This window comes from Mesoplodon densirostris, chromosome 5, assembly GCF_025265405.1.
Source record: "Mesoplodon densirostris isolate mMesDen1 chromosome 5, mMesDen1 primary haplotype, whole genome shotgun sequence".
Lineage (NCBI taxonomy): Eukaryota > Metazoa > Chordata > Mammalia > Artiodactyla > Ziphiidae > Mesoplodon > Mesoplodon densirostris.
This window is the reverse complement of record NC_082665.1, coordinates 120,955,955-120,980,613: the sequence shown is the minus strand read 5'-3', so window position 1 is coordinate 120,980,613 and position 24,659 is coordinate 120,955,955. Positions and strand designations below refer to the sequence as shown.

Sequence of the window (24,659 nt, the reverse complement as noted above, 5' to 3'; positions counted from 1 at the left end):
CTCTCCTACACTGCTGGTGCGAGTGTAAAATAGTACAGAGCCTTTTAAAAACAGTTTGGTGGGCCTCCCTGGTGGCACAGTGGTTGAGAGTCCACCTGCCGATGCAGGGGACACGGGTTCGTGCCCCGGTCCGGGAGGATCCCACATGCCGCGGAGCGGCTGGGCCCGTGAGCCATGGCCGCTGAGCCTGCGCGTCCGGAGCCTGTGCTCCGCAACGGGAGAGGCCACAACAGTGAGAGGCCCGCATACCACAAAAAAACAAAACAAAATGAAAACAGTGTGGCAGTTTCTTAAAAAGTTAAACATACATTTAGCATATGAGCCATTCATTCTACTCCTGGGTATTTACACAAGAGAAATGAAAGCACATATCCATACAAAGAGTTGCACACAAACATTCATAGCGGTTTTATTCCTAATGGCCCCAAACTGGAAACAACTCAAATATTCCATCAACAAGTGAATGAATAAACAAATTATGATATATCCGTACAATGGAATACTACTCAGCACTAATGAGAGACACTACAACAGGGACAAATCTCACAAAAATTACACTGCATGAAAGAAGCCAGGCGAAGAAAGAGTACCTAATGGATGATTCCATTTACATAAAATTCTAGAAAATGCAACATATAGTGACAGAAAGGTTGCTTGGGGCAGGCATTGTGGGGAGGGATTGTACAGGGAAACAAGGAAGCATTTGGGGGTGATGGAGATGTTCATTTTTTTAAATTGTGGTGAAGGTTTCATGGGTGAAGCCTTCAAATTAAACACCATAAATATATGCAGTTTGTTGTACAACCAAAACGGGGAGCGGGGGCGGTGGTGGAATCTCTCTCTGGGAGGGGGAAGGAGTGCACCGGCTGGACAAAGACAAAAACTAGAACAGCTCTCTGGGTTCAGGGCTGGCCGACTCACTCCCACTCCGTTCGCTGGGGAGATGGGTTAACAAATAGGTTTTCCATTATTCTTAGAATCCTCCCTACGCCGGGCTCTGACCTGCCTCGTGTGAGCCGCACAGGGGAAGGAGCCATAAGGTTAGGTTGGGCTGGTGTGTATTTCCCACACAGGATGGCCCTCGTGCAGGGCGAGCTCCCAGCCGCCCCGTCTCTGATCCTGCCCTTTGTCCTGTGAGCCAGGTGGCTTTGACCTTCAATAACTCTTTGTTAGCCTTCTTATTTTTGTCTTTGCGGGAGGGGGGCAGGGGTAGGGACAAAGAAGGCTATGGTATCTCTAAGTTAAACTCTAAGTTTGGGGGAAGAGGGACTGTGGTATTTTGAGTTATTTTTAGCACAGGATCACACATACCAGACCTTCTCCTGGAAGCCTGCAGCCATGAGGACACATTTCCAGGGTGCTTTACATACCTGGGAAAGGCCTAACTCCAAACTGGCCACTAGATTTTTATCTGCTGGCACTGAAAACAAAATATGGTGCACTGCAGAGCACACCCAGCACGGCTTCTGGGAACGAGGGTGAGAGAGGCTGGGAAGACCAGGTAGGTAGGAGGACAATTTCCCCCAAGGCAGGTGCCGTGTGAAGGGCCTGGAGCCAGAGTGCAAGGGAAGACAGGGCCCATGACCAGAGGATGGGCTCTCGGAGCCATCCTGCCCCAGCCCCTGGCATCACTGGCTTCGACAGGGGGCAGCCAGGCAGCCTTGGCCTTGGCAGAAGGCCCCGGGAGTGGGCTCCGGGGGCCCAATATTGGAAATGCAGAGATCTCCTTTCTCTGGCTGAGTGGCAGTAGCCAGGGAAGCAGGCTGCCTCAGGAGAGTTGAGGAATTTCCTGTCTTGCACAGACTGAGAAGGCTCGAGGACAAAATGTTTTTGCCCGTCCAGGGCCCTCCCTGTTCCCGCCTCTCCGCTGTCTCAGCCAGAGTCCCCAGCTTTGCAGAGCTCCCTGCAGACGGGCTCTTATTCCTAAGTGCTGTGGAAACATCAAAAACTCCAGCTCCCTTTCCTTCCAGCCAGTGTAGCTCCTCTTTGACCCCCACCATCTCCTGGGTCTTCCTACTGCCCAGTTTTCTGGCCTGGGGCTTTGGCAAAGCCAGGCCACCCTACGGGTCTCGGCCAGTGGGGACTAAATGTCTATCTATAGCTCCCTGTCCTGAGAGGGTGGCCTGGGCACTGACTCCCAGGTGGCAGCTCACTGGTTCTCTGAAAGCCACTGAAATGTAGGATCTGAAGCCGGGTCCTGGTCTTGGGCAAGTCACTGCCTCTCTCGGAAGCTCGACTTCTTCATCTGTATTTAGGGTAGTAATAGTATCATCACAGGACCTGGGGGTTTGAAAGAGATAATCTGTGAAAATACTTTGTCCGGCCATCCATCATCAATAGTCGCAGGTGTGTGAGGCTGGCACAAGAGCTGACTCACACCTACCCGCTCGGGCGCCATTAGCTGGTGGGTTTATCAGCAACAGAAGAACAAACAGAGGCTGGACCCTCACCCCAGGATTACAGACTCATTCTTATGTAACCTAAGGGAAATACTGTTAGGAATACAAATGTGTTGCTTAAAAATATCATGGATATATCTAAAGTAAATCTAAAGCAATTTGAGAACAAAATTTCACTGCACTCTCTCAGAGAGAGATGAGAGAGAGTGCCTGAATTTGTGGGAACTGCCCCTGGCAGGCATTTAGTTCCAATGTCACCCATCGCCTCTGACCCTGTTCTTGCCTCCCCAAAGCCCCACTGTAAGAACAGAGAGAAGAGGGAAGTGACTGGGAGGAAATGTGCAGAATGAACCTGTTCTCAGACCTGCCGTTCAGGGTCACATGGGACTAGAGCTACGGTGAATCGGGCTAGTGGGTGGCTGAGTCATCCCCAGCATTCAACCTCTCCAGAGTCTTCACAGGGTGAGAAAACCAACCCCCTACAATTACACTCTGCGCTGGGCTTCAGGAGCCAACAAGGATGTCAGTTTTGAGACAAGCAGCTTCCTCTAGGCGACCTGAGAGAAGCATCCCTAACTTGAATCCTGAAACCCCAGTCCTAACCCCACCGCCCCACTTTACTGGTAGTGAGGCCAGGACGTGCTCAGGTAAAGGGAGTTGCCTGAGGTCCCAGAGCCAGTGACAGGCACACCTAGAGCTCACCCCAGGTCTCCTGACTGCAAGGCCAAGGTGTTCTGGAGGCTGTCTCTTCCAAGGGAGCCAGCCATCTCCCGTGATGCCCATGCTGAACTCCCCGTGAGGGCAAAGGTCCTATGCTGACCCCCATTCTTGACCCTTGACAAGGGAGAAAGCTATCGCAGAGTGGGGAAAAGGGCAAGGTGTGTGTATGTCATTTAATTCCAAAGCCACACACAACTTCTTCTCGCTCATCTGTGGCTGACTGACCACATATCAGTTTATGCTCACTCTTGTGTGGACTTAGATAAAATGAGACAGATGGAAACAGGTGCTGTGAACTCACAGCCTGAGCTGCATGATCTGAAGCAAGTTCCCCATCCTAAGCCTCAGTGTTCTCTCCTCTAAACTGATAAGAAGACTACAGTTATCATCAGTTACTGACAATCATGCAAAAGTGATAAGGGTAATGCACACATCATCAGTATAATGCATGACAAATACTGCAGGGTTTTCAGATGATTCAAAGAAATAACACCCATAAAACAGCTACAAGAATATCTGGCACATAATAAGTACAGGAATAAATGTTTTGTGCCTTTCCTAACCCAACTGTTTTTGGTTGAGCAAACTCAACCTGACAGTAACTACGATGAGAAAAGTCTCCCAAATCTGGACATTCACATTTAACCAGGCAGAGATCTGAAAGGTCTCAGCTTCCACTGAGATAACATTATAATAATTCCTTACAAAGTTCAGCACCTCACCATTCTAAAGGATTCTAAAGGATGTCTGCAGCTCTCAGTTTATCCTCAACACCCCCTGAAGTAAGGAAGATTGTGCCCTCATTTTACAGCAGAAGGAGCTGAGGCTCAAATTGGAGAAGGAACTGTTAAAGCAAAGAAAGTTGGATCCATCCCCTCAAGCCATATATAAGTGGATTAAAGGTAACATCTCTCCCAAACTTCATGTAGAGAAAGGATTTGTCAGCATCTTAATGACTAGCTTCTTATAGTACATTTCTAGTGAAGTAAACCCACCCAGTGATGAAACAGATTCTTCTCTGCCCCTTCCGGAAAACAACTGCTTCTTTCCTTCAAGTCAGTAATGCAGAAATTCCTTCATGGTCACGTTGATCTACAAGTCAGTGCCCTCTATGCTCTTCAGGTGCACTGCTACAATAGCAACTTCCCAAAAGGCATGTTACTCCTCTTTTTTGTTCACTTCTATGACGTGGAGATTATTGAAGAAGAAGCTTTCTTGGCTTGGAAAGAAGATATAACCCAAGAGTTTCCAGGGAAAGGCAAAGCTTTGCTCCAGGTGAATCAGTGGCTAACCTGGCTAGAAACTGCTGAAGAAGAAGAATCAGAAGAAGAAGCTGACTAAAAGAACCAGCCAAAGCCTTAAATTGTGGAAAACATACTGTGAGTATGATGTAACTGCCTTTGACCTAACCACTGTGAAAATTCATTCCGCTGTAAAGTTTTCACAATATTTAAAGCAGAAGCACGTCAGTTAGGATTTCCTTCTGCATAAGGTTTTTTTGTAGTGTAATGTCTTAATCATAGTCTACCAACAAATATTTTGGGAGTATCTTTAATGTTTAGATAGTATATTAGCAGCATGCAATATTACATCATAAGTTCTCAAGCAGAGACAGTCTATTGCCAGTTATCATAGGCTGTTTTAAGTCAGAAAACTGAAGAGCAACACTGAATACTGTAGAAATGCACTTTGCTCAGTAATACTTGAGTTGTTGCAATATTTGATTATCCATTTGGTTGTTACAGAAAAATTCTTAACTGTAATTGATGGTTGCTGCCGTAATAGTATATTATCGCCTGTATTTCTACCTCTAGTAATGAGCTTTAAGTGCTAGATTTTAATATCCTTGAGCCTGGGCAAGTGCACGAGTCTTTTTAAAAGAAACATGGTGGGCCTCCCTGGTGGCGCAGTGGTTGGGAGTCCGCCTGCCGATGCAGGGGATACGGGTTCGTGCCCCGGTCTGGGAGGATCCCATATGCCGTGGAGCGGCTGGGCCCGTGAGCCATGGCCGCTGGGCCTGCGCGTCCGGAGCCTGTGCTCCACAGCAGGAGAGGCCACAACAGTGAGAGGCCCGCATACAGCAAAAAGAAAAAAAAAAAAAAAAGAAACATGGTTTACTTGCGCAAAACTGATCCGTTCTGAGAGATCGTAAATGCCCTTGAAGTGGTCTTCGTGGGTATGAAACAAATTGTGAGAATTTGAATTGGTGCCTCTTATTATAGTACTGAAATTAAGTCTACTTAATGTATCAAGTCCTGTTCATGCCCTGATTTTATATACTTCCTTCAGAGAAGGAAGCTGCTCTGTCCTAAGAGCTGACATGGCCAACGGAGTCCTGGTCTGGATGCTCCCCTGCCTGTCCTGAGAACAAAGGCCAGTTACCTAGATTCCACTGGGAGCTTTCCGTCACTGTGCTCACACCCAGAGTCACCGGTTCTCCTAGAGATGTCTCTTCTAGGGTTGTGCTTTAGCTGTCACCTGGCACAGTCCTGGTTTGAGGCGGGGAAGGCGGGCCAGGGTCTGAGGAAGAGGCCCCCAGTGGCCATGGAGCCTCAGGGAACCTGAGCCTTCTTCATTTGGGGAAGGCAGGCGCTGGCCGTGGCACACCAATAGCAAGGGAGGGGTCCCTGGGACCCTATGACAGACTTGCTACCCAGCTCAAATGGGGCCAGACTAGATAGACCCCAGGGCTTCCCCACACCTGTGCTTCCCCTGCTTTGCTGAGACCAAACCCAGAGGGGCCCTTCTTTCTGGAATAAAGGATGGGCCAAGCCTCCTCGATTTACTGGCCTAGGACTAAAGATCTGAAGTGGACTCATCTGTTGCTCTGGTACTTGGTCAATTGGCCAGTGGCTCTCCACTCACTCACTGACTTACTCTGCTGTTAAACTGAGCAGTCAGGTACTGGGGGCTCTGTTCCATTTTGAGAGAAAGGAAAAGGACCCAGCCTGTCCTCCAGTGGGAAAGACAAGAACTAAGATTAAGAATGCTGGGACTTCCCTGGTGGTGCAGTGGTTAAGAATTGTCTGCCAATGCAGGGGACACGGGTTTGAGCCCCGGTCCGGGAAGATCCCACATGCCGTGGAGCAACTAAGCCCATGCACCACAACTACTGAGCCTGTGCTCTAGAGCCCACGTGCCACAGCTACTGAAGCCCGCATGCCTAGAGCCTGTGCTCCGCAACAAGAGAAGCCACCGCAATGAGAAGCCCTCGCATTGCAACGAAGAGTAGCCTCTGCTTGCCGCAACTAGAGAAAGCCCGTGCACAGCAATGAAGACCTAATGTAGCCAAAAATAAATAGATAAACTTAAAAAAAAAAGAATGCTTATAAGCAGTTTATTGACAAGTAAAAATGATGCCACATAGACTAAGCTGTAGCAAGACTTAAGAAAGGGAAAGAGGAGCGAGAGGAGAGAAGAGAGGGCAGGAGAAAGAAGGGACATGGAAGACAGTCTGAGGGAAAAGGAAGGAGAGAGATGGCGGGGAGCACTGCTTTCTGACCCTACAGACCCTCCAAATTTTCCCTCCTTGGCCATTTTTGCTCTGTTTTGACTCATCAGAAACTGTTTTTGAAGACAGTTCCTAGTCATGAACTTAAACATAAAATTCTTGCTCTGGAGAAGCAAAAGTATCAAACAAATGATTTCTCAGGGTCCCAGAGCAGCGAAGTAGAAAGCAGATGGGCTGAGGCAGCTGGAGGCCTAGAGCTGCTGCCTATTAGCTGGGTTATTGTGACTTGACCTCCGAGCATCGATTTTCTTCATCTGTAAAGCAGAGTTATTCAAAAGTGGAAAGTGGAGTTGTTATGGGAATTAAATAAAACAAACCAGCCTTTCTAACTGATTAGATTTTGTCTATCAAAACAATGTTCCTCATCAGAAAAGCTAATTGATCTTGGTCTTGTTTCAACACTTATAGGAACTGGTATTAACCCAATACTAGATTTTTTTTTTTTTTTTTTTTTTGCGGTACGCGGGCCTCTCACTGCTGTGGCCTCTCCCATTGCGGAGCACAGGCTCCGGACACGCAGGCTCAGCGGCCACGTCTCACGGGCCCAGCCGCTCCGCGGCATGTGGGATCCTCCCGGACCTGGGCACGAACCCGTGTCCCCTGCATCGGCAGGCAGACTCTCAACCACTGCGCCACCAGGGAAGCCCCCCAATACTAGATTTTGAAAAGCTCTTATTTAGAGGAAGTTAAGTACCCACACAACAGGTGCTATTTGTTACCTTTCTCATGAATTCGCATACAATAACCGGTATAACCCTGCTCCTCAAACCTGGAGACACAACTGAGGGCTTTGGCTTCTCTTGGGCTTGAAATTAAGAAGCCCCTACAGCCTTTGTCCCAGTGCTGGTGTGATGGCAGTGTCTCCCTCTATACTGCATTCATTCTCCTGTTCTTCCCTTCTGGGTCCTTCCTCTCTTTCTATGGGTTTAGCAAGAAAAACAATTCGGAATTTCTCCTTAGAAATTTTCTCTTGGAAGTTTTCTCCACCTGTCAACTTTTACACGCTGCTCTCTAAAGCGCCCCCATGGTTATGGATCTGAATTTGCATACACATTGAGTAGTTTGCCTTGAAAATGGCCCTTAGCAGGCTCCCAGCTCATTCAAAACTTGTGTCAGATTAAAACAAAAAAATATAGAATGTTACCTTTCAAGTGTTTAATGACACAAATATGAAACAGAGACAGAATACCTTACCATCTTAAGAGCTCCTGAAACCATGTACAAGTCCCTGGATCCTTGCCATGTTGTAACAAAAACAGAAATGAGGTTTTTCCTCTCTTGATAACAAGGAAAATAAAGGGAACAGTGAACATGTGAGAGAAGAAACATAAACTGACCTGAAAGAATTAATCGATCCTAGTTTTACTTTAACTGTTACTAATCTGTAGTGTCTGTAACTAGACTTCACAAAGCTAACCTCTAAGACTCTCTGACACTATGTGAATTACATCCTGCACCTATCAGGCCCTAATTCCCTGTGAATTACATCCTGCCCCTAACACTCTCTGATCCTGTGTGAATTACATCCTGCACCTGGCATTTACACTCCCTGAACTCTCTTGTAGCAAATCACCCCTTGTAGCATTCTGCATTTCAGAAAGATGAGGGCCAATAACTCAGACACAACAGACTGAGCTGCTGCAGGCAATTCCCAGGCTGTCTGACACCAGCTGTGACTGTTTTGAAATAATGCAAGAAGAAGAAAAATGCAAGACCTTCATTACTTTGATCCTTATCACCTACCCCAGACTGTGAGCTCCACCTATAAGACCTCTTCGGATTCCCCAGGGAGGGGGGGGTGGCACAGTTCTTGAGGTGCTAGCCTACTCTTTGCCTGGCAACAAATGAAGCTTCTCTCTTTTCCTCCTAAACTCTTGTCTCCATATCTCCGCTTGGCATCCATGCAGAGAGAGCCAAGATTTTTGGCATCACTCCCCAGGGCTTCCCACCTGGGGAGGGACCACTGCCTGTCACAGCTTTTACTAAGTCCTGCTGTCAGAGCCTCAGGCCCAGTCTCTCAGCACCTTCCCTGCTCTGACACCAGCGTCTCTGGACCCACAGGTTGTCACCAAATAAAGGTGGACATGGAAGGGCCCTCCCCTACTTCCTAGCATCCCCCACTCCTCTCAGGTGTGCAGACACGTGGACCTTTTGAAGATGCATAGTTAGGGGGAGGGAAAATGATTGTGTTTATCTCCGATCTGCTGAAGATTTTCCTTAAGCTTTGAACCTGAGCTATTTTGCTTAGTCATAAAAATGCAAAATACCATTCCAACAGCAAATCTGATTCACCCCAAACCCTGTTATCCTGTGGAAATTAAGTAAATTACCAACAAAAGGCAGTTCTGGAAGCACAATCCTCCCTTCTTCTTTACTTGGTGCTCAAAATCCAGCAAGGTCCAGGGATCATGGTCTAGCTTCCTCCTTTCTCTAAGTTCCAGGACTATTGACTCTAGAGGGCTCATCAAGGAAGCTTACCTTCACCCAGACACTCCCCGTCTGCAGAGCATTTATGCATGGTGCAAATCCCTCCCCAGGGACAGATGCGAGCTCTCTTCCAACAAAAGTCTGTCTCTTAACCAAATAAACCTACTTGGAGCATCAGCAAAAGGTCTACTTCAGTGGGCATAAAAAGAGATCCTTCCCCCCATAGCCTTGCTCTCTCTTTTGGCTTTTCTTCTCCCCACTGATTTCTCCAGAACCTAAAAAGCAAATGGGAAGAAGTGGCAAGAAAAAGAATGAAAGGAAACAATGACGTATGACATCCCCCAAAGTATCTCTGACCAGTAATGATAGGGTTGCCAGATGGGAGGCAGGAATCATTGCAACCATAGCCTTCTTACTGCCTTAGAAATTATAATCAAACTCTAAATGTAAAGGTAAACCATCCAAGCCAGCTGACGTTCCCTCCCGAGGCGTGTCTGGGAACCATACTCTCCACCACACTGTCAAAGCACGCATCACATTTTGCCATTAGGAACACAAAGCTGTAATTCTGGATGGCATTCCTGACCAAGGACTCTGGGCAAATAAATGCTAAAGATGACCTGCAATGGCTGTAGAAGTAGACCACGATGCAGCTCTAATTGTCCAATTAGTAAAGTAAGGCTCCAGCTCCATGACACGGAAACAAATACTCGGAAGTCCTTCTGTGACAAGAAGGGCTCACATGGTGCACAACACCAGTTCTGTTGTATCAACTTGTATAAAACTAAAATATTGGTTATAAAATAAGTTAACATTTATTTGCTGGCCTTCATAGAATTTAGAAGACTTTGGACACATATTGTAGGTGGACTAAAGTTCTTAAAAAACAAACAAAAAAGACAAGGTAAAACTGATGTTTATCCTTTCCCCTCAATAAGTTTCTCTTTAGCTGACATAAGTATTAAAAATGTTTTCAATCTATGTGGAATCTTAAAAAATGGTACAAATGAACCTATTTACAAAACAGAAACAGAGTCACAGATGTAGAAAACAAACTTATGGTTACCAAGGGGGAAAGGCGGGGAGGAGGGATACATTGGGAGATTGGGATTGACATGTACACACCACTATATATAAACTAGATAACTAATAAGGACCTACCGTATAGCACAGGGAACTCTACTTAATACTCTACAATGACCTATATGGGAATAGAATCTAAAAAAAGAGTAGATATATGTATATGTATAACTGATTCACTTTGCTATACAGCAGAAGCTAACATAATATTGTAAATCAACTATACAGTACTCCAATAAAAATTAACAAAAAAAGGGTTATCTTAAAAAAAGTTTTTTAATGTTTTCAGTGTTTTTAAACTCATAGAGGGAAAGATTATACAAGGTCCAAAGTGCCTGCCAGTATCCTCCAATTAAAATGTCGGGAGGCTGTCAGTACTCAAAGCTGCCCCACAGAGAGCTTGTCACTAATCTGAAAACCAGCTGGGCTTCTACGGATGCTTTCACTGCCTAGTGAATGGCTGACTTCCCTGGTGCCTGTTGCTTTCATTAGAGGCTCTTTATCGAAACAAATACTCTAATAAATATGCTTATTGTTTCATTTTTTTATTTTAGAAATCAGGTTTTTTTTAATTTTTTTTTTAACTTACCCACATTTTATGTCCTTAGGTGCCTTTAAGAGCCCAGCAGGTCTTCACTTAAATAAACAAACCATTAGGCTGAGACACTGTCTAACTGGGCACTATTAGCAGGTTAATAAATCTAGTCACTTAAGAATTTTAGCCTTGACAAAGATACTCCAGGGGGAGATAAATTAAAATATTCTAGCCGAAGGAAGCCTCCACACCAATGACTCAGTGCAAATACACTGAAATATTTACTCTCCTTCAGATCTTCCTGGCTTCTGCAGGAATTTAGATTAATCATCCTTTAGGCTCCATCTGGGTCAGGAGGGAAGACTTTCACCGCCTGGTTAACTACTGGGGACATTTTTCCTAGTGTGGGAGGAGGAAAGCAGGAATATTTGTTGGGGGGCTTTTGAGAGCTAGTGTGTGTGGGTTTGCTGAGCACTCCCATGAACCCTGAGACCCCGGACATGTGAGGAGTCATGTGGAGGGAACACCCCCTGCACTACCGGGCAGACTCACCCACCGCCGTTGCTCTTTCATTCATTCACTGAACACATACCCTGCCTCTCTCGGAATCCAGTCTCTACCACTGGGCCCCTCACTCCCTTTGCTCCAGACTCACTGTCTCTTAAATAGGCCGACTTGATTCCTAACTCAGGGCCTTTGCACTTGCTGTGCTGCCTGCCTGGAGCACTCTTTTTCCAGTTCATGAGGTCTCTGCTCAAAAGTCACCTTCCCCAAGAGGTTTCCTCCAGCACCTAACGAAGAAAGGATCCCTTCCACCCCACTCTCTATTCTCGTTTTCTTAATAGCACTTGCCGGGATTGGATTAAGCCAGGTGTGGATGATTGCCCATCTCTCCATCAGAATGTAACCGGCAGGAATACAGAATCTGTCTCTTGTTCATGGCCGCTTCCCCAGAACGATGCCTGGCACCAAGGAGGTGCTCAGTAGAGATTTGCTGATAAGTAAGCACAACCATAAGGGAGGTACAGCTGGTAAGAGAACTCACCCCAGAGGAAGTGACATTTGTGGGAAGGAGTTAGATTTGGGGAGGAAGAGGTTACAGAGGAGAGAAGGCAGAGAAAGCAGGGAAAAGAGCCTGCAGAAATCATGTCAGAGTGATTGCCAGAAACTGACTGCCAGAAATTGCTGAGCCAGCAATTTCTGGATGATTGCAAAACCTTGGCGAAAGGTTAAAGAGGTGAGAAAGAGCACCCGTGTCTGGCCTTCAACAAAGTATCTGCTGAGCTCTCCTCCAGCAAAAGTTGCCGGGGAACCTGCTCCTCCCTGGAAACCAGACCGGGGAGGGAGAGCCATTGCCGAATGGCGCCCTCTTGTGGCCAGAGCCCCCAGAACGGATGCTCAGACTATGGCTTTCGTGTGCGGCCCTACACTTCCCTTCTCTCGATTCTGATTCTCTCTTCCCTTTACCAAAACCAAACGACCAGACAGACAGACAGAAAAACAACCACCCAGTGTGGCAAAGTTGATCCTTTGGTAAGACCGCTCCTTAGACTTGCATTTTGAAGGGAGTTCATCTGTTTAAAGGTCGGGACTCCGTTGGACAATCATAAAGGCACCCACTTACTGAGCACGTCCCATGTTTGGAGATCATTAGTGTGTTTGTTAATGTAATCCTCGCAGTACTTGGGGTGACGCTCAGTGTCCATGTCTTCACACAGAAGAGGAAGGTGAGGCCCGGAGAGGAAACAGCAGCCCAGCGGCAGGGCTAGCAAGCCGTGCTCAGGACTCACACCTGGGCAGGTGCTCCAAATCCACGCTCCAGCCGTGGTCTGGGGCCACACGGATGGGAGAAAAAGGCCAGGCCTGGGCAGCTGAGGGAGAGGCCAGGACAGTGGTCGGCATAGTAGGGGACTAATGCCTCCACTACAGTCGTCTCCCTGCCCCTGAGCTGCCCCCGAGACTGCAGCCAAAGAAGCTGCCAATAAAGAAAGAAAAACTCCACGGCTGAGGCTGGTGCGGGACGTGGACCGGAGCCTCCTGGGGACCCTGGGAGCAGAGCCAGGGCTGTCACGGTGCCAGGTTCGGCCTGCCCCGACCCTGTGCAGGCAGCCCAGCGCGGCGGCCCGAGCTCGGCCACGTCTCAGCCTCCTTCACCATTTATGGTAGCTGAGCCTCTGTTTGGCCTTCACAGGCCAGTCAATCCCCACGCTGGGAGGGGGCCCTCGCTCACACAGGGCTGCTCTCAGAGCAGATCCACGTGGCTCTGGCAGAGTTCTTGCCGGGGACCTCTCTGTTTCTGCTTTGAAACATGCTCAGATGGGCAACCACCCAGGACCTGCCCCTCCCACAGACCTGGGGGCAAGGAGGACGGCCCCCAGGCCGAGTGGGAGGGCCTCCTGGGAAGAAGCAGGGCCAGCCCCCGGCTGGCTGGCCAGTGCACACGGGCACTTCACAGGAATTGCAGAGAACTCAGAGAGGCTGGAGAGAGCCTCTGCAGCCAGGCCACAGCCAAGTCAGGGCACCAGTGCTATTCCTCTATCCCTAGGGGCGACAATGGCCAGCCCCAGGGGCGAGGGTCAGCCCCACTCTGGGGCCAGGGGACTTGCACTCTGCAAAAGGGCAGGAAGTTTCAGTAGCTTGGTGATCTGGGTTAAAAAGGCCAGTGTGGCTCACGACCTTGGGGTGATTAGACAAGTGACATTGATTTCTTGAGACCCTCAGACCCTTCTATGTAAGATGGGAAGAGCACTGCCCCCCACCCCTGGGCGGCTGCTGCTCACATACAGGGAGACTCTCCCCAAGAGGCCGAGCCCTGCGGGAACAGAGTGGGGAGGCATGTCTCCTGCTAGGCTGCTGGAAAAGCAGGGCATGGCGCATCTGTTCCAAGCGCCCAGGCCCCAGTCACCGGGGCAGCTGGGGGCCCGGGCTCAGCTGGGGCTGGGGAGTCAGGCTTACCTGAACACCTGGGGCCCAAGAAGTCCTTCCCTGGCACTGTCACCATGCCTGCTGATACCACAGCCCAGACAGCTCTGTCTTGAGTCTGTGGCTCTCCAGGGACTTCCTGGGACTAAGCGCTTGGTGCTGATCAATGGATGACAGCCATAATAATCAGATTACTGGACACCAGGCTGGTGAGGTATAAGAGCAAGCCTGGGGCGGTGGGGAGGAGCAAGGGCAGAAGGAAAAGGGGGACAAACAGTGGCCCTCTGGAAGCCTCAATACTGGCACACGTTACCCGGTGTCTCCCAGTGTCCCCCAGTGCGTGAGGGGTCATTTATGAGAGCCTAAGTCCTCCAGGGATACTTTATCTTTCAGTGCGTGCGGTTTTCTGCCTACCAGACTGGAAGCTTCTTGAGCCAAGGGAGTCTTTGCCTCTTTCCCCTGCGTCTTCCCTCAGCCTTGGTGGGGTGAAGGAGGGGTGGACTGGCCTTGCATGTCTATCTCCCATGGCAGACCCTGGTCACTGTGAGCTCCTGGAGGCCATCGCCTCCATCTGCCTGCCTTTAGGTGCGGTGCCCTTTCTCCAAAGCTGATGTGTTGGCAGGAAAGGTGCTTCCAGAGAGGTGCCCAGGGGCTCCTACCATGGACAGTGACCCGGGCGCTGCAGGACACCTGCCCCAAGGTGTTCTCGGCCAGACAGGTGTAGGTGCCATCGTCCTCTGGGAGGGCATCCTGGATGTGGAGCTCAGCCACGCCAGCCTCGCAGGTGGAGTGAGCGTACTGGATGGGCTGCCCTGTGGAGGGAAGCACAGGAAGGCTCAGGCAGGGAGCACCCCGTGGCAGGGTGTGAGCCCTGTCCTCAGCAGGGCAGCTGTTGTCATGACGCTGATGTTCCCTATACTTGCTCAGCCCCACTGAGGGCTAATGATGTGTCAGGACCACCCCCAGCCAACTGGACAGAGGTTCAAGGGGGGGAAAAAGAGGCAGGTGCTAGGGAGGTAAAGGAGAGGGAGTGATTATGTGGATGGAGGAGCAAGGCTGGGGCTGGTAGGACTTGGGGGACAGATTCTGGAGGCACTTAGAATGCAGGCAGGAAAGGGACAGAGTTCTGTGCATTCTGTTTAAATAAATAGTCCCCAAATCCCCATCCTAGACTTCACAGAATCCTGAGCCTAGAAAGAATCTGACAGGGTCATCTGGCCCATAGCCCAGCCTCAGGCAGAACAGACCTCACCCAGACTGCACATGAGGCTCCCGGCTCCTTTTAGATGTCTCCAGAAACAATGATTCCATTTCCCATTGCAGATATTTACCAGAAGCAATTCTGCACCCTCAACCTAACACTGCAATGACATGCATTTTAGGATTCACAGAAAAGATAAATACAGGGAACTAAAAAACGACTCTGGCCCTTTCTTCCAAGAGTCCCTTGCATGGAGGGCCCTTTATTCAGGTTACATAAAGTCCCGCATGGAGATAGAAGTGTGTGGCGTGAAATTCAGTGGTTTCTTTAATGCTATATGTTCCCGGGATTTTATCATTCCAGGATGTGAGCTTTCATTTCCAGGAAAAAAAAAAAAAAAAAGAATCTCATTACTGAAGATCCTGGCCTTAGAGCAGGAATGTTTCCATTCACCACATATGAAGCAACTGTCGGCTCCTTCCCTTGTCAGCCCAGGCTCCTGGTTTGCACATCATAAAACTGGGGGTGGGCAGTGGGAGAGGGAGAAAGTGAAGAAAAAGGTCCTCTCCCTGCAATCCAATGTTTTCTTCTGCACATAGCAACACTTCACATCTCCATGACAGGCACTGCCAAGTCAGCCACAGGGCCAGAGGAAAGAGACCGCACTTCATAGAAGTGGGGCTGGGGGCTGGGAGAGCCAGGGGCCAGGGTCCTGCTACTGAGAGGACTGAACACCCGTGTGTGTGTGTGTCTGCGTGCATGTGTGTGCATGTACCTAAAACCTCTCTTCCTTGGGAATACCAGTGCATTCCATGACTGCCATCTAAGTGCCTCTGCTGTTGAAACCTGTGCCAACAAGCTGTTTGAGAGCCCTCCTTTTAGTGGAGCATAGCTCATTTTGGCTCCACAGGCATGGGGTGAAATGGTGGCTCCAGAAAGGAGTTGTTGACTCAGGGCAATCAGAACTAGGCAACACAGAACTCCCAGCTCCAAGACCGGTGAGATCAGAGTTGGCGGCCAAGGGTCCCCGACTTGTGCATGATCGCCCTCTAGTGGGAAGAGTGTGAAAATGCCAAGATTCGCCAAGAGTAAGGTGGGGTTGCTTTTCAGTTTGGAGAGGTGTAGTCCAGGGGTCAGCAAACTCCTGCTCGTGGGCCAAATCCCACTTGACGCCTGTTTTTGTATAGCCCAAAAGCTAAGGATAGTTTCTCATATTTTAAATGGTGGGAAAAAATCAAAGGAAGAATATTTCATGACGTGTGACAATTGTGTGAAATTCACATGTCCATAAATAAAGTTTTATTGCAGTACAGCCACACCCATTCATTGACATGTTGTCTCTGGCTGCACTCTGTGCCATGACAGCAGAGTTGAGTAGCTGTGACAGAGACTGCATGGTCTGCAAATTTGGAAATACTTACCAACTGGTCCTTTATTGACAATGTTTCTTGATGTCTGGCCTGGAGTGTGAGCCAGGCGGAAGGGAAACTCTTGCTCAGAGCCCTTCCTTTAGTCTTTAACATCCGTGCTCTGTTCCAGCTGCAAGGAGGCTGCCTCCTCGCAGTCAGTCACCGAATCCGATAGGAGCTCTGTCCGTAGTGAGGGGTGGAGACCCCAATTCTCACCTCTCTGCCCAAGAAGACCACAAATAGGGAGACCCCAAGGCAACTTCTCTCACTGACTAAAGATCATTTCTAGCAAAGCCTAAGCAAACTATACCGATGAGGTAGGTTCACAGGCAACACGGCAATGGTGCAGAAATGACCAGGGCTATTTGGTGCGCAGGTGACGGGCCGCTGCTCCCTTAAGGAGCCTATCCCATCAGCGTGAGAGCTGGCAGAGACCCGAACCTTCTGTTCCAGCCCAACTCCTCACCAATAAAGAAGCCGATGCCCAAAGAGGTAAAGGGGGGTGTCCAAGGTCACCCAATCACTCGATAGGGAGAAGGACAAGTGCAGATGCTTCATCCTCCCCGCAGATCCCCAAAGCAGGCCACACGCAATTTCACCAATCTTATGAACTGTTCTCAGTTCTAATAATAGAGTACTCCCATACTTTTGGAATTTAAAGGATTTTTTTTTTAAAAAAAAGATTAGGGTGATAATATATTTTTTTCCCCCAAAGGACCTTACTTGGCACACACACAAAAAAAAGTTAGGATGTCTCTATAGGACTATAATGTTAAAAAGAATTACTGGTCTATAAACCCACAAACCACTTGCCGCTAAATAAAAGGCAATATCCCATGAGCAACTGCGAGTGTGGTTCGTTAATCTGTTGGTATATTTGTTCATTTATTGACTCAACAAATATTAATCGAGGCCCACTCTGAGCCTGGCCATATGAAAAGGAACTAAATTGCTTGTGCACCTAGGTGCCAGGCATCTCATTAACTGTTTTATATAAAGGATCTAATTTAATTTTCACAACCGCCACCCTGGAAGGTAGGTGGCATTATTCTCGTCTTGCAGACGAGGAGCTCAAGGCTCAGACGGGAGTAAAACTTGCCCAGTGTCCCCAGCCAGGCATTAGCAGACTTCCAGGTCCCGTGCTCTCTCTGTACCCCGTGCTTCCTTCTCATGCATAAACGGTTCAGAGTGATAGGTGGGGAGGCCAAGTGAGAATGCAGGCAGGGCCAAGGGCCCAGGCAGCTGGAGCAGGGGGGACTCACCATTGAGCAGCCAAGTGATTCGGGGCACCGGGGTCCCCTGCACCGAGCACTGCAGCACAAAGTCCCGGCCCTCAACGACAGTGCAGTCCTTTAGGACACTGGAGAATGAGGGGGCCGCCTCCATCACGGCCAGCCCTGTGAAGGCAAAGAACAGACAGGCCGTCTCAGATCACAGCTGACCTGTGCTGTTGACTGACCAGAGGCTGACACTTCACTGCCCTGGGCACCCAGGGCTTGCTTCTTTGGTGGCCTGGCTTTGCCTGACCCATCATCACACAGGGAAGCAGGCAGCACCACTGAGGCAGAGACCTGGAGCCTGAGGCAGTCACTGGCAGGGGCTTTTTCACTGTCACAAGACACCCCAGGTCTGGGAGTGCTCAGGATGAGGCTGGCCTCCTCTCCTCCGGGACACAAGTCCCCCCCCACTCCCCATCCTGTCTTGACTTTCACTATCCTGGAGCATCCGCAGAGCTCCTCCTTCCCCCTTTCTTGGCCCTATTCTACTTTCTGGTGTCTTTTATCGTCTTTGACGTATCCCATCAGACGATGCACACATTTTTTTATTTTTTTTAAATCCTTGGCCGAAATGTTTCATTAGATTGAAAATGTGGATAAAATAGATTTTTTTTGGAAAACATAAATGCCTAAGCTGACTCAAAGAACAATTTATAAATTAAAAAAATAGACGGGCAACCTCTATGATCTAATCATAGAAATATCCCCTTATGGTTTACTCAAGAGATATATGTACAAGGATGGACACTGAAACATTGTATGTAATAGCTAAAGGCCCTGCACACTCTTGTGAATATCTTTTTCACTTGTAGAGACCACATGCCCATTGGTGAGGACATTTCAATTTTAAATTATTATAATTAATTTTTCCAATTCCAGGACAGAATCAAATGACAAGGACTTACATGGGTTCTAGTTTTCCAACCTAGGCCAGTGATTCAGAAGCACTGGGGGCCTGGGACAATGCATTACTCAGTCCCCCTCATGATTCTGATGCACATTCTCACTGAGAACCACTGAGCTGAACTTTCCAGAAGCCTTCTAAATAGGTGAGTTGGGGAGTATTTTGTAGTTTGGGGGCCATAATTAAGAGCAATAGGGATAGAAAATCTCTTCTACAATACCCAGAATATGCTGCAGAAGAGTCAAGGTAGCTGATAGCTGAGAAAAGGCAACTGGGTTTGGTGATGAGAAGATATCTCACTGGTACTTTTCAAGAGAAGCTATTCAATACAGTGATGAAGGGAAAACCATATTATACAGCGAAGGTTTAAGGGCAAAGGCTAATATTCGAGGGCTTACCAGGTACTTTTCCAGAGGTGACAATGCCACGAGACTGCTATCTTTAGCTCGTTTTATAGATGAAGTTCATCATTTCCCATAGTCAAGCCCAATGGTGAAGCAAGGCTTTACACCCAGTTCTCTGACTTTACATCCACACTTCCTCCTCTAGCCCCAAGCTCCCCTAAAGGGAGAGCAGGCAGGGGGAGCACAGCTACAAGTCAGGATGTGGTGCATCTGAATGGGACTGGTACTGAGGGAAGGGATGCCAGCCTATCTGGACAGGTGGGGGAAGGTACCACCTCCACCCCTTTGGACGGCATCGAACTCCCTCATTAGAGAAATGCCTTTGGGAGTCACTGAAAACAATATGGGCTTTTGTGTCAGACCAACATGGGTTAGGAATATGCTATTTTTTACAAGGCATGGGACCTTGAACAAGTCACTTAATCTCACTCCAGCTCAGTGTTCTCATGTGGAAAATGGGTGTAACTCTATCTCATAAGATTGTTGGGATAACTACATGGGGCCATGCAAGTAAAGCTTTGAGCAGGAAGTCTGGCACATTGAACAGGCTTTCAGTGGGGGATTAGCTGCTATTATCAGATGGAAGCTGGGCGTGGAAACTGGAGCACTAACTCCAGGGAAGCCAGGGAAGCCAGGGAAGCAGCAAGTTTTGGGGTAAAAGAGAGTGGAGAGAGAGCGTGGGAGCTTGAGGGTCAGTGAAGCAGAAGGAAGGTTTTTTTTTTCTTTTTAGTTGAGGGGAGACCAGAGCACACCTGTAGGGAGGAGAAAGAGGCCTCTAGATAGGGGGACGGGGAGAGACTGAAGAAATGCTGGGAGAGTCAATCATTATTAGACCCGATCTCTGTGGGGATGGGAGGGATGGAAAGAGAAGTCTTGGTAAGGGAAACAGGCAGCTTTTCTGCAGTGACAGGAAGAAAGAGAGGAAGAGGCGTTAGACAACCTACATCTTGGTGAAGCCTTCTAGAGAGCAGCTAAGGAGAAAGGCAGTCAAGCAGGACTTCTGGAATGGCAGACTAAGGACCTCCATAAGTCTGCTCCTCCAGACAAGGAACAGGAACGCTGGCAAAAGTACTCAACATCGGGCTTCCCTGGTGGCGCAGTGGTTGAGAGTCCGCCTGCCGATGCAGGGGACACGGGTTCGTGCCCTGGTCCGGGAAGATCCCACATGCCGCGGAGCTGCTGGGCCCGTGAGCCATGGCCCCTGAGCCTGTGCGTCCGGAGCCTGTGCTCCGCAACAGGAGAGGCCACAACAGTGAGAGGCCCACGTACCGCAAGGAAAAAAAAAAAAAGTACTCAACATCACCTTTCTCAGAACTCTGGAAATTACCCAAAGGCTTGCAGCATTCTGAGCGGCCTTCATTCTAAAACAAACAAGCACACAGCTGAATCTTGGTAAGAACAGCAAGCTTTGTGGCATGCCCAGTTTCCACCCCCTTGCCCAGCTCTGTGGTGGCTTTAAAACCCACATTGTCTTTCACCCCCAACTTGCTGCAGGTACAGTCTCCACGCACAGCTTCGGTTTAATAAGAGTAACTAACACTCCAACCAAAGCTCCTTGGTTTTTAACCTTTGGTGGACACAATGTTAGGTGAGTCCCCCGCCCTGACACAGAGCCCTGGATGATGAAGCTCAGGTTCCCCGAGCTGGGACCTCTGCCTACAGGCGCTCCCACCTCCAAATGAATGTATAATATTCCTTGCAGAGGAATTCACCAATGTAGTAAAATTCCCAATGAAGAAGTGAGTCAATGGTATACAGTGAAAAGCAAGACTAAGTCTCACCCCTTCCTGGACCCCCTGTTTCTCTTCCTAGGGGTAACTTGTGGACCCTTCCAGAAGTGTTTATGCACACACAAGCATCAGTTTGCTTTGTGTACATAGATTTTTTTTCCTTTAACACAAACAGCATATGATACACACGGCTCTCTCTGTACTTGGCTTGTCCCCTGTGCTAACATATCTTGGACATCCCCTGTGCTAACATATCTTGGACAGGTTTCACTAGCAGGGTCTACAGGTCAGGCACATTCGTTCCCCTGGCTTCATGGCATCTTACTGTGTGAATGAACTCGTAAGCTCTCTTTTTTGAAACATTTAGTATGGCAAATTTCAAACATACACAAAAGTAGAGAAAGCTGTATAGTGAATCATCATATCCCTGTTTCTCAACTTTCATAATGGCCAATCTCACTTCATTCATACCCGCCACTGAGTCCCACCACACATGGATTATATCTGAAGTAAATATCAGAAATCATATCATTTCACCAGTAAATAACTCAGCTTATATCTCTAAAATATACGGACTTTGAAAAAAATCACCACGAGATCCACCATCACATCTTAAACATAGCACTAACTCCTTTACACTGGATATCTTGTCAGTGCTCACATTTATCTGATGTTCTTACAAAACAAATTGTTTAAAGGTGTCTCCATCAGGATCCGTGCAAAGTCCATGTACTGCAACTATTGGTGTCTCTTGTGTGTCTTTTCATCTAAGTTTCCTACAGTTTGTTCCTTCTTTCCTTTTGGCTTGCAATTTACTTGTTGAAAAAATAGGTGAAGGTTATTTGTCTCAGAGTTTCCATCAGCCTGCAATGTGCTGTGGTTTAATAAGTTCCTCAGTAGTATGACATGAGTCTAGGGTCCCTAAGTAGCATTTAAAGTGAAGGGGAAATCTTATAGAGAGATAGATAGGTGCAAGGCTATTGAACACAGTTCTGTTACAGTAGTGAAAAAATGGAAACAATAGAAACAATCTAAATGGAAACAACAATAAGGCCACGCCTAAACATCATTCTATGAAATATTATACGGCCATTACAAAGCATGATTTTTTTTTTTTTTTTTTTGCGGTACGCGGGCCTCTCACTGTTGTGGCCTCTCTCATTGCGGAGCACAGGCTCCGGACGCGCAGGCTCAGCGGCCATGGCTCACGGGCCCAGCTGCTCCGCGGCACGTGGGATCTTCCCGGACCGGGGCAGGAACCTGTGTCCCCTGCATCGGCAGGTGGACTCTCAACCACTGCGCCACCAGGGAAGCCCCAAAGCATGTTTTTAAATGATATTAAAAAATATAGAAAGAAATAGTATAGAAAGATGCTTATGTAATGTGAGCAAATTAGAATAGTAAGCGGTATACAAACAGCACAAAGCTAAATTTGTTTTAAAAATATTAAAACTATCATTTACTTCTGAGTCATAAGATTATATACATTGTTTAAATTCCTCTCAATGAACATGCACTACTTTTATAAACAGACACTATAATGAGCACAGAAGATATGGCACTCGCATCACCTCACATCACTCTCAGTGTGTCGATCTGGTTCTCTGTGAGACTCGGCAGCTCACAGCTGGGCTGGGCCTGGGGCCTGGGCATGTTTATTCTGAGGTGATTCGGATGTGAACTCCTGATCAGGAGTCACTCTCCTGGAGCAGTGACTCTGGCCTTGGCCGGTGGGTGGGGGCGATGTTTCTGTTGGGTGGTACACCCTGGGCAGGGGGCTGCAGGAGGTGACGCTTGTGTGGTGTATGAAGCACCCCACAAAGGTCCTCCCTCAGGGAACCCGGGGTGACCTGGAGGAATGTACTCACTTTTCACCAGGAGGGTCCAGCCACAGGACACCCGGCCTCGGACATTGGTGGCTGTGCAGCTGTAGTTCCCACTGTCCCTGGCCCGGGCTCTCAGGAGGCAGAGGTAATGGGTCCCCCCAGCTTCATAAACCTCGATGGTGCCTTCTCTTCTCTTCAAGGGGGCACCGTCCAGGAACCAGGTCACTTCGGGCTTCGGGATCCCTGAAACTACAGGGCCAGGTGAAGGACGGGAGGCCCCCGAGAGCACGCTGTACTTGTGGGGCGCAGGTAGGGGTGGAGAGGCTGAGCCGGAGGGCAGAGCCCAGTCCCGTGTGCAGCCGCCCTCCCGCTTGAACCTGCTTTCTTACCCCTCCACCCCACATCCCAAGACAGAGGCAGGGTCCTTGGGGAGGAGGGCTACAAGGTGATAAGCTAGGTCTCCAGGTCAGCCAGAGGGAGGAAAGAGGAGGGGACGCTGTGGCCTGTGTGTGGTGGAGATGGTGGAGATAGGTTTCCTGTGGAGGGTGGTGAGAATTAGGGCTCAGGGTCAATGCTGTCTCCAACCATGGACAATGGGTCACTGCTGGGAGTTTCTCCAGAACAAGAGACATGACGAGATTGAGTCTTTCCGGAGGGGAGACCCCTGTAAGGTGCTTCCTGGGGTCGGGGATGGGGCTCTAGTCCAAGGGGCCAGGGGATACGGGAGACTCTGACCACTGAGCGGAAGGAAGGGAGTGGCCACCCGGGGGCTAAGTGTGGGCACCAGTGGCCTCAGGCAGCTCTACTCACCCTCGCATCTGAACTTGACTGGCTGATCCTCACTGACTTCCTGGCTTTGGGGCTTGCTCTCAAATTTGGGGAATGTTGTGTCCCCCTGGCCCTCCGTGGGGACCTTCCTGGAAGCAACCTGGCTCACAGTGTCTTGGCTTCCCAGGCCACACTGCCTGGTGTGGAGGGCGGCTGGAGGGCGAGCAGCTGGCTTCTCCCTCTCTTCTCTGGAAGGAGACAGGGTACCCGAGACTGGCACTCTCGGTGCCAGCTGCACTTTTGCGGCCTGCAGGGTGATGGTGCTGGAAGTCTTCTGCAGGATGGGGGTCCTCAGAGCCTTTCCGGGTGAGTCCCCCACTGGCTCCGGCTCAGATTCCCTCGGGGGCTGAGGCTGGCTCCCCGTGGCCCAGGTCGGGGAGCCACCTCTCTGGGTGCTGGAGCAGTTCTTACTCTCAGCTGCAGCCTCCAGACCATCCAGTTTCAGCCCCTGAGCGATTCCATTGGTCACTTCCTTCCTGATGTCTGAATTGGCCACCTTTGTTCCTTTCACAAGCGATCTGTTTGGTGGGTGTGTGGCGGGGGACAGTGGGGCAGAAGAAGGAATAGAACAATCATCTGGTTACTCATTACAAGCCCAGACGGCAGGGATTACAAAAGCCCACAGATCAAGACAGAGTAAGAGCCGAGGTCTTTCTATGCAGTTTGCTCAGTTTCCAGCCAGAAAACAAGCAGCCATTCTCGGTCTTCCCTGCCCCTCATCCCCAGCCCAGTGCTCTATCAACACTTATTACATCTGCCCTTTTTCTCTTCTCCACGAGCCCCGACCTGGTTCAAACACGTGGTGTCCCCTGTCCACACTAGCCCTAACCCAGGTTCCACATAGCATGCACAGTCCATCTTTTAAAAACATAAATTGAATGATGCCATTTTAAGCTTAAGAATTTCCAACAGCTTTTCCACTCGATTAAGAGTAAAACTGAGCTGTTCAAGATGGGCTGCAGGAATGCCATGCGGGAGCTGGCTCCGCGTGGACCCCCCCCAAGACACTGTCTCCAGTGCCTACCAGGCTGCAGCCCCTCAGGGTTCTTTGGGCCCCGGGCTCCCTCTCACCTCACCACTTTCACACCTGCAACACCTCTGTTTGGAACACTTTCTCCCTGAGCTTTTCTTCTCTTAGCTCATACTACTCCTCACAGGCCTGAGCTCAAACATCAAGCTTTCAAAAAGGGGTCCTCTGACACTCTACTCCAAATTAGCGCTTCTCGTAGACTTATGTTTAGCGCTTATGTTTTGTGTGGCTCTGTTTAAGGCCCTTCTCTGCACCAGACAGCTCACCATGCATACCCAGCATCTAGCACAGAGCCTCACGCTCAGGAAAGGAAGCTCTCCCGATGAAGACATGCTGGGTGAGCAAGTAGATTCTGGCCTTGAACGTGGAGGGCATCCTTGCAGAGCAGTGCCCTTCCTAATGACAGCTAACTAGTAAAGATACTGAGCAGGGTCTCTGAGAGTCTCAATGATGATG

At 49.0% G+C, this 24,659-nt stretch overlaps 1 protein-coding gene and 1 pseudogene across 9 annotated transcripts in view; one reads left to right on the top strand and one right to left on the bottom strand.

Annotated features, from left to right (window-relative positions):
• MYLK (myosin light chain kinase) overlaps window positions 1-24,659 on the bottom strand; it is a 191,240-nt gene that overhangs the window by 93,726 nt on the left and 72,855 nt on the right. For 5 of the 9 annotated variants that reach the window (XM_060099431.1, XM_060099437.1, XM_060099433.1 and 2 more), the window contains exons 7-10: window positions 23,156-23,691; window positions 22,388-22,594; window positions 17,467-17,601; window positions 14,254-14,406 (exon numbers count right to left, since the gene is read on the bottom strand). In XM_060099431.1, coding sequence (XP_059955414.1) covers window positions 14,254-14,406; window positions 17,467-17,601; window positions 22,388-22,594; window positions 23,156-23,691 — 1,031 coding nt within the window. The remainder of the gene's footprint in view (window positions 1-14,253; window positions 14,407-17,466; window positions 17,602-22,387; window positions 22,595-23,155; window positions 23,692-24,659) is intronic. The other 4 variants (XM_060099440.1, XM_060099435.1, XM_060099439.1 and 1 more) reach the window with 2 other exon arrangements.
• On the top strand, window positions 1,075-4,494 carry LOC132491040 (eukaryotic translation initiation factor 4 gamma 2-like; annotated as a pseudogene).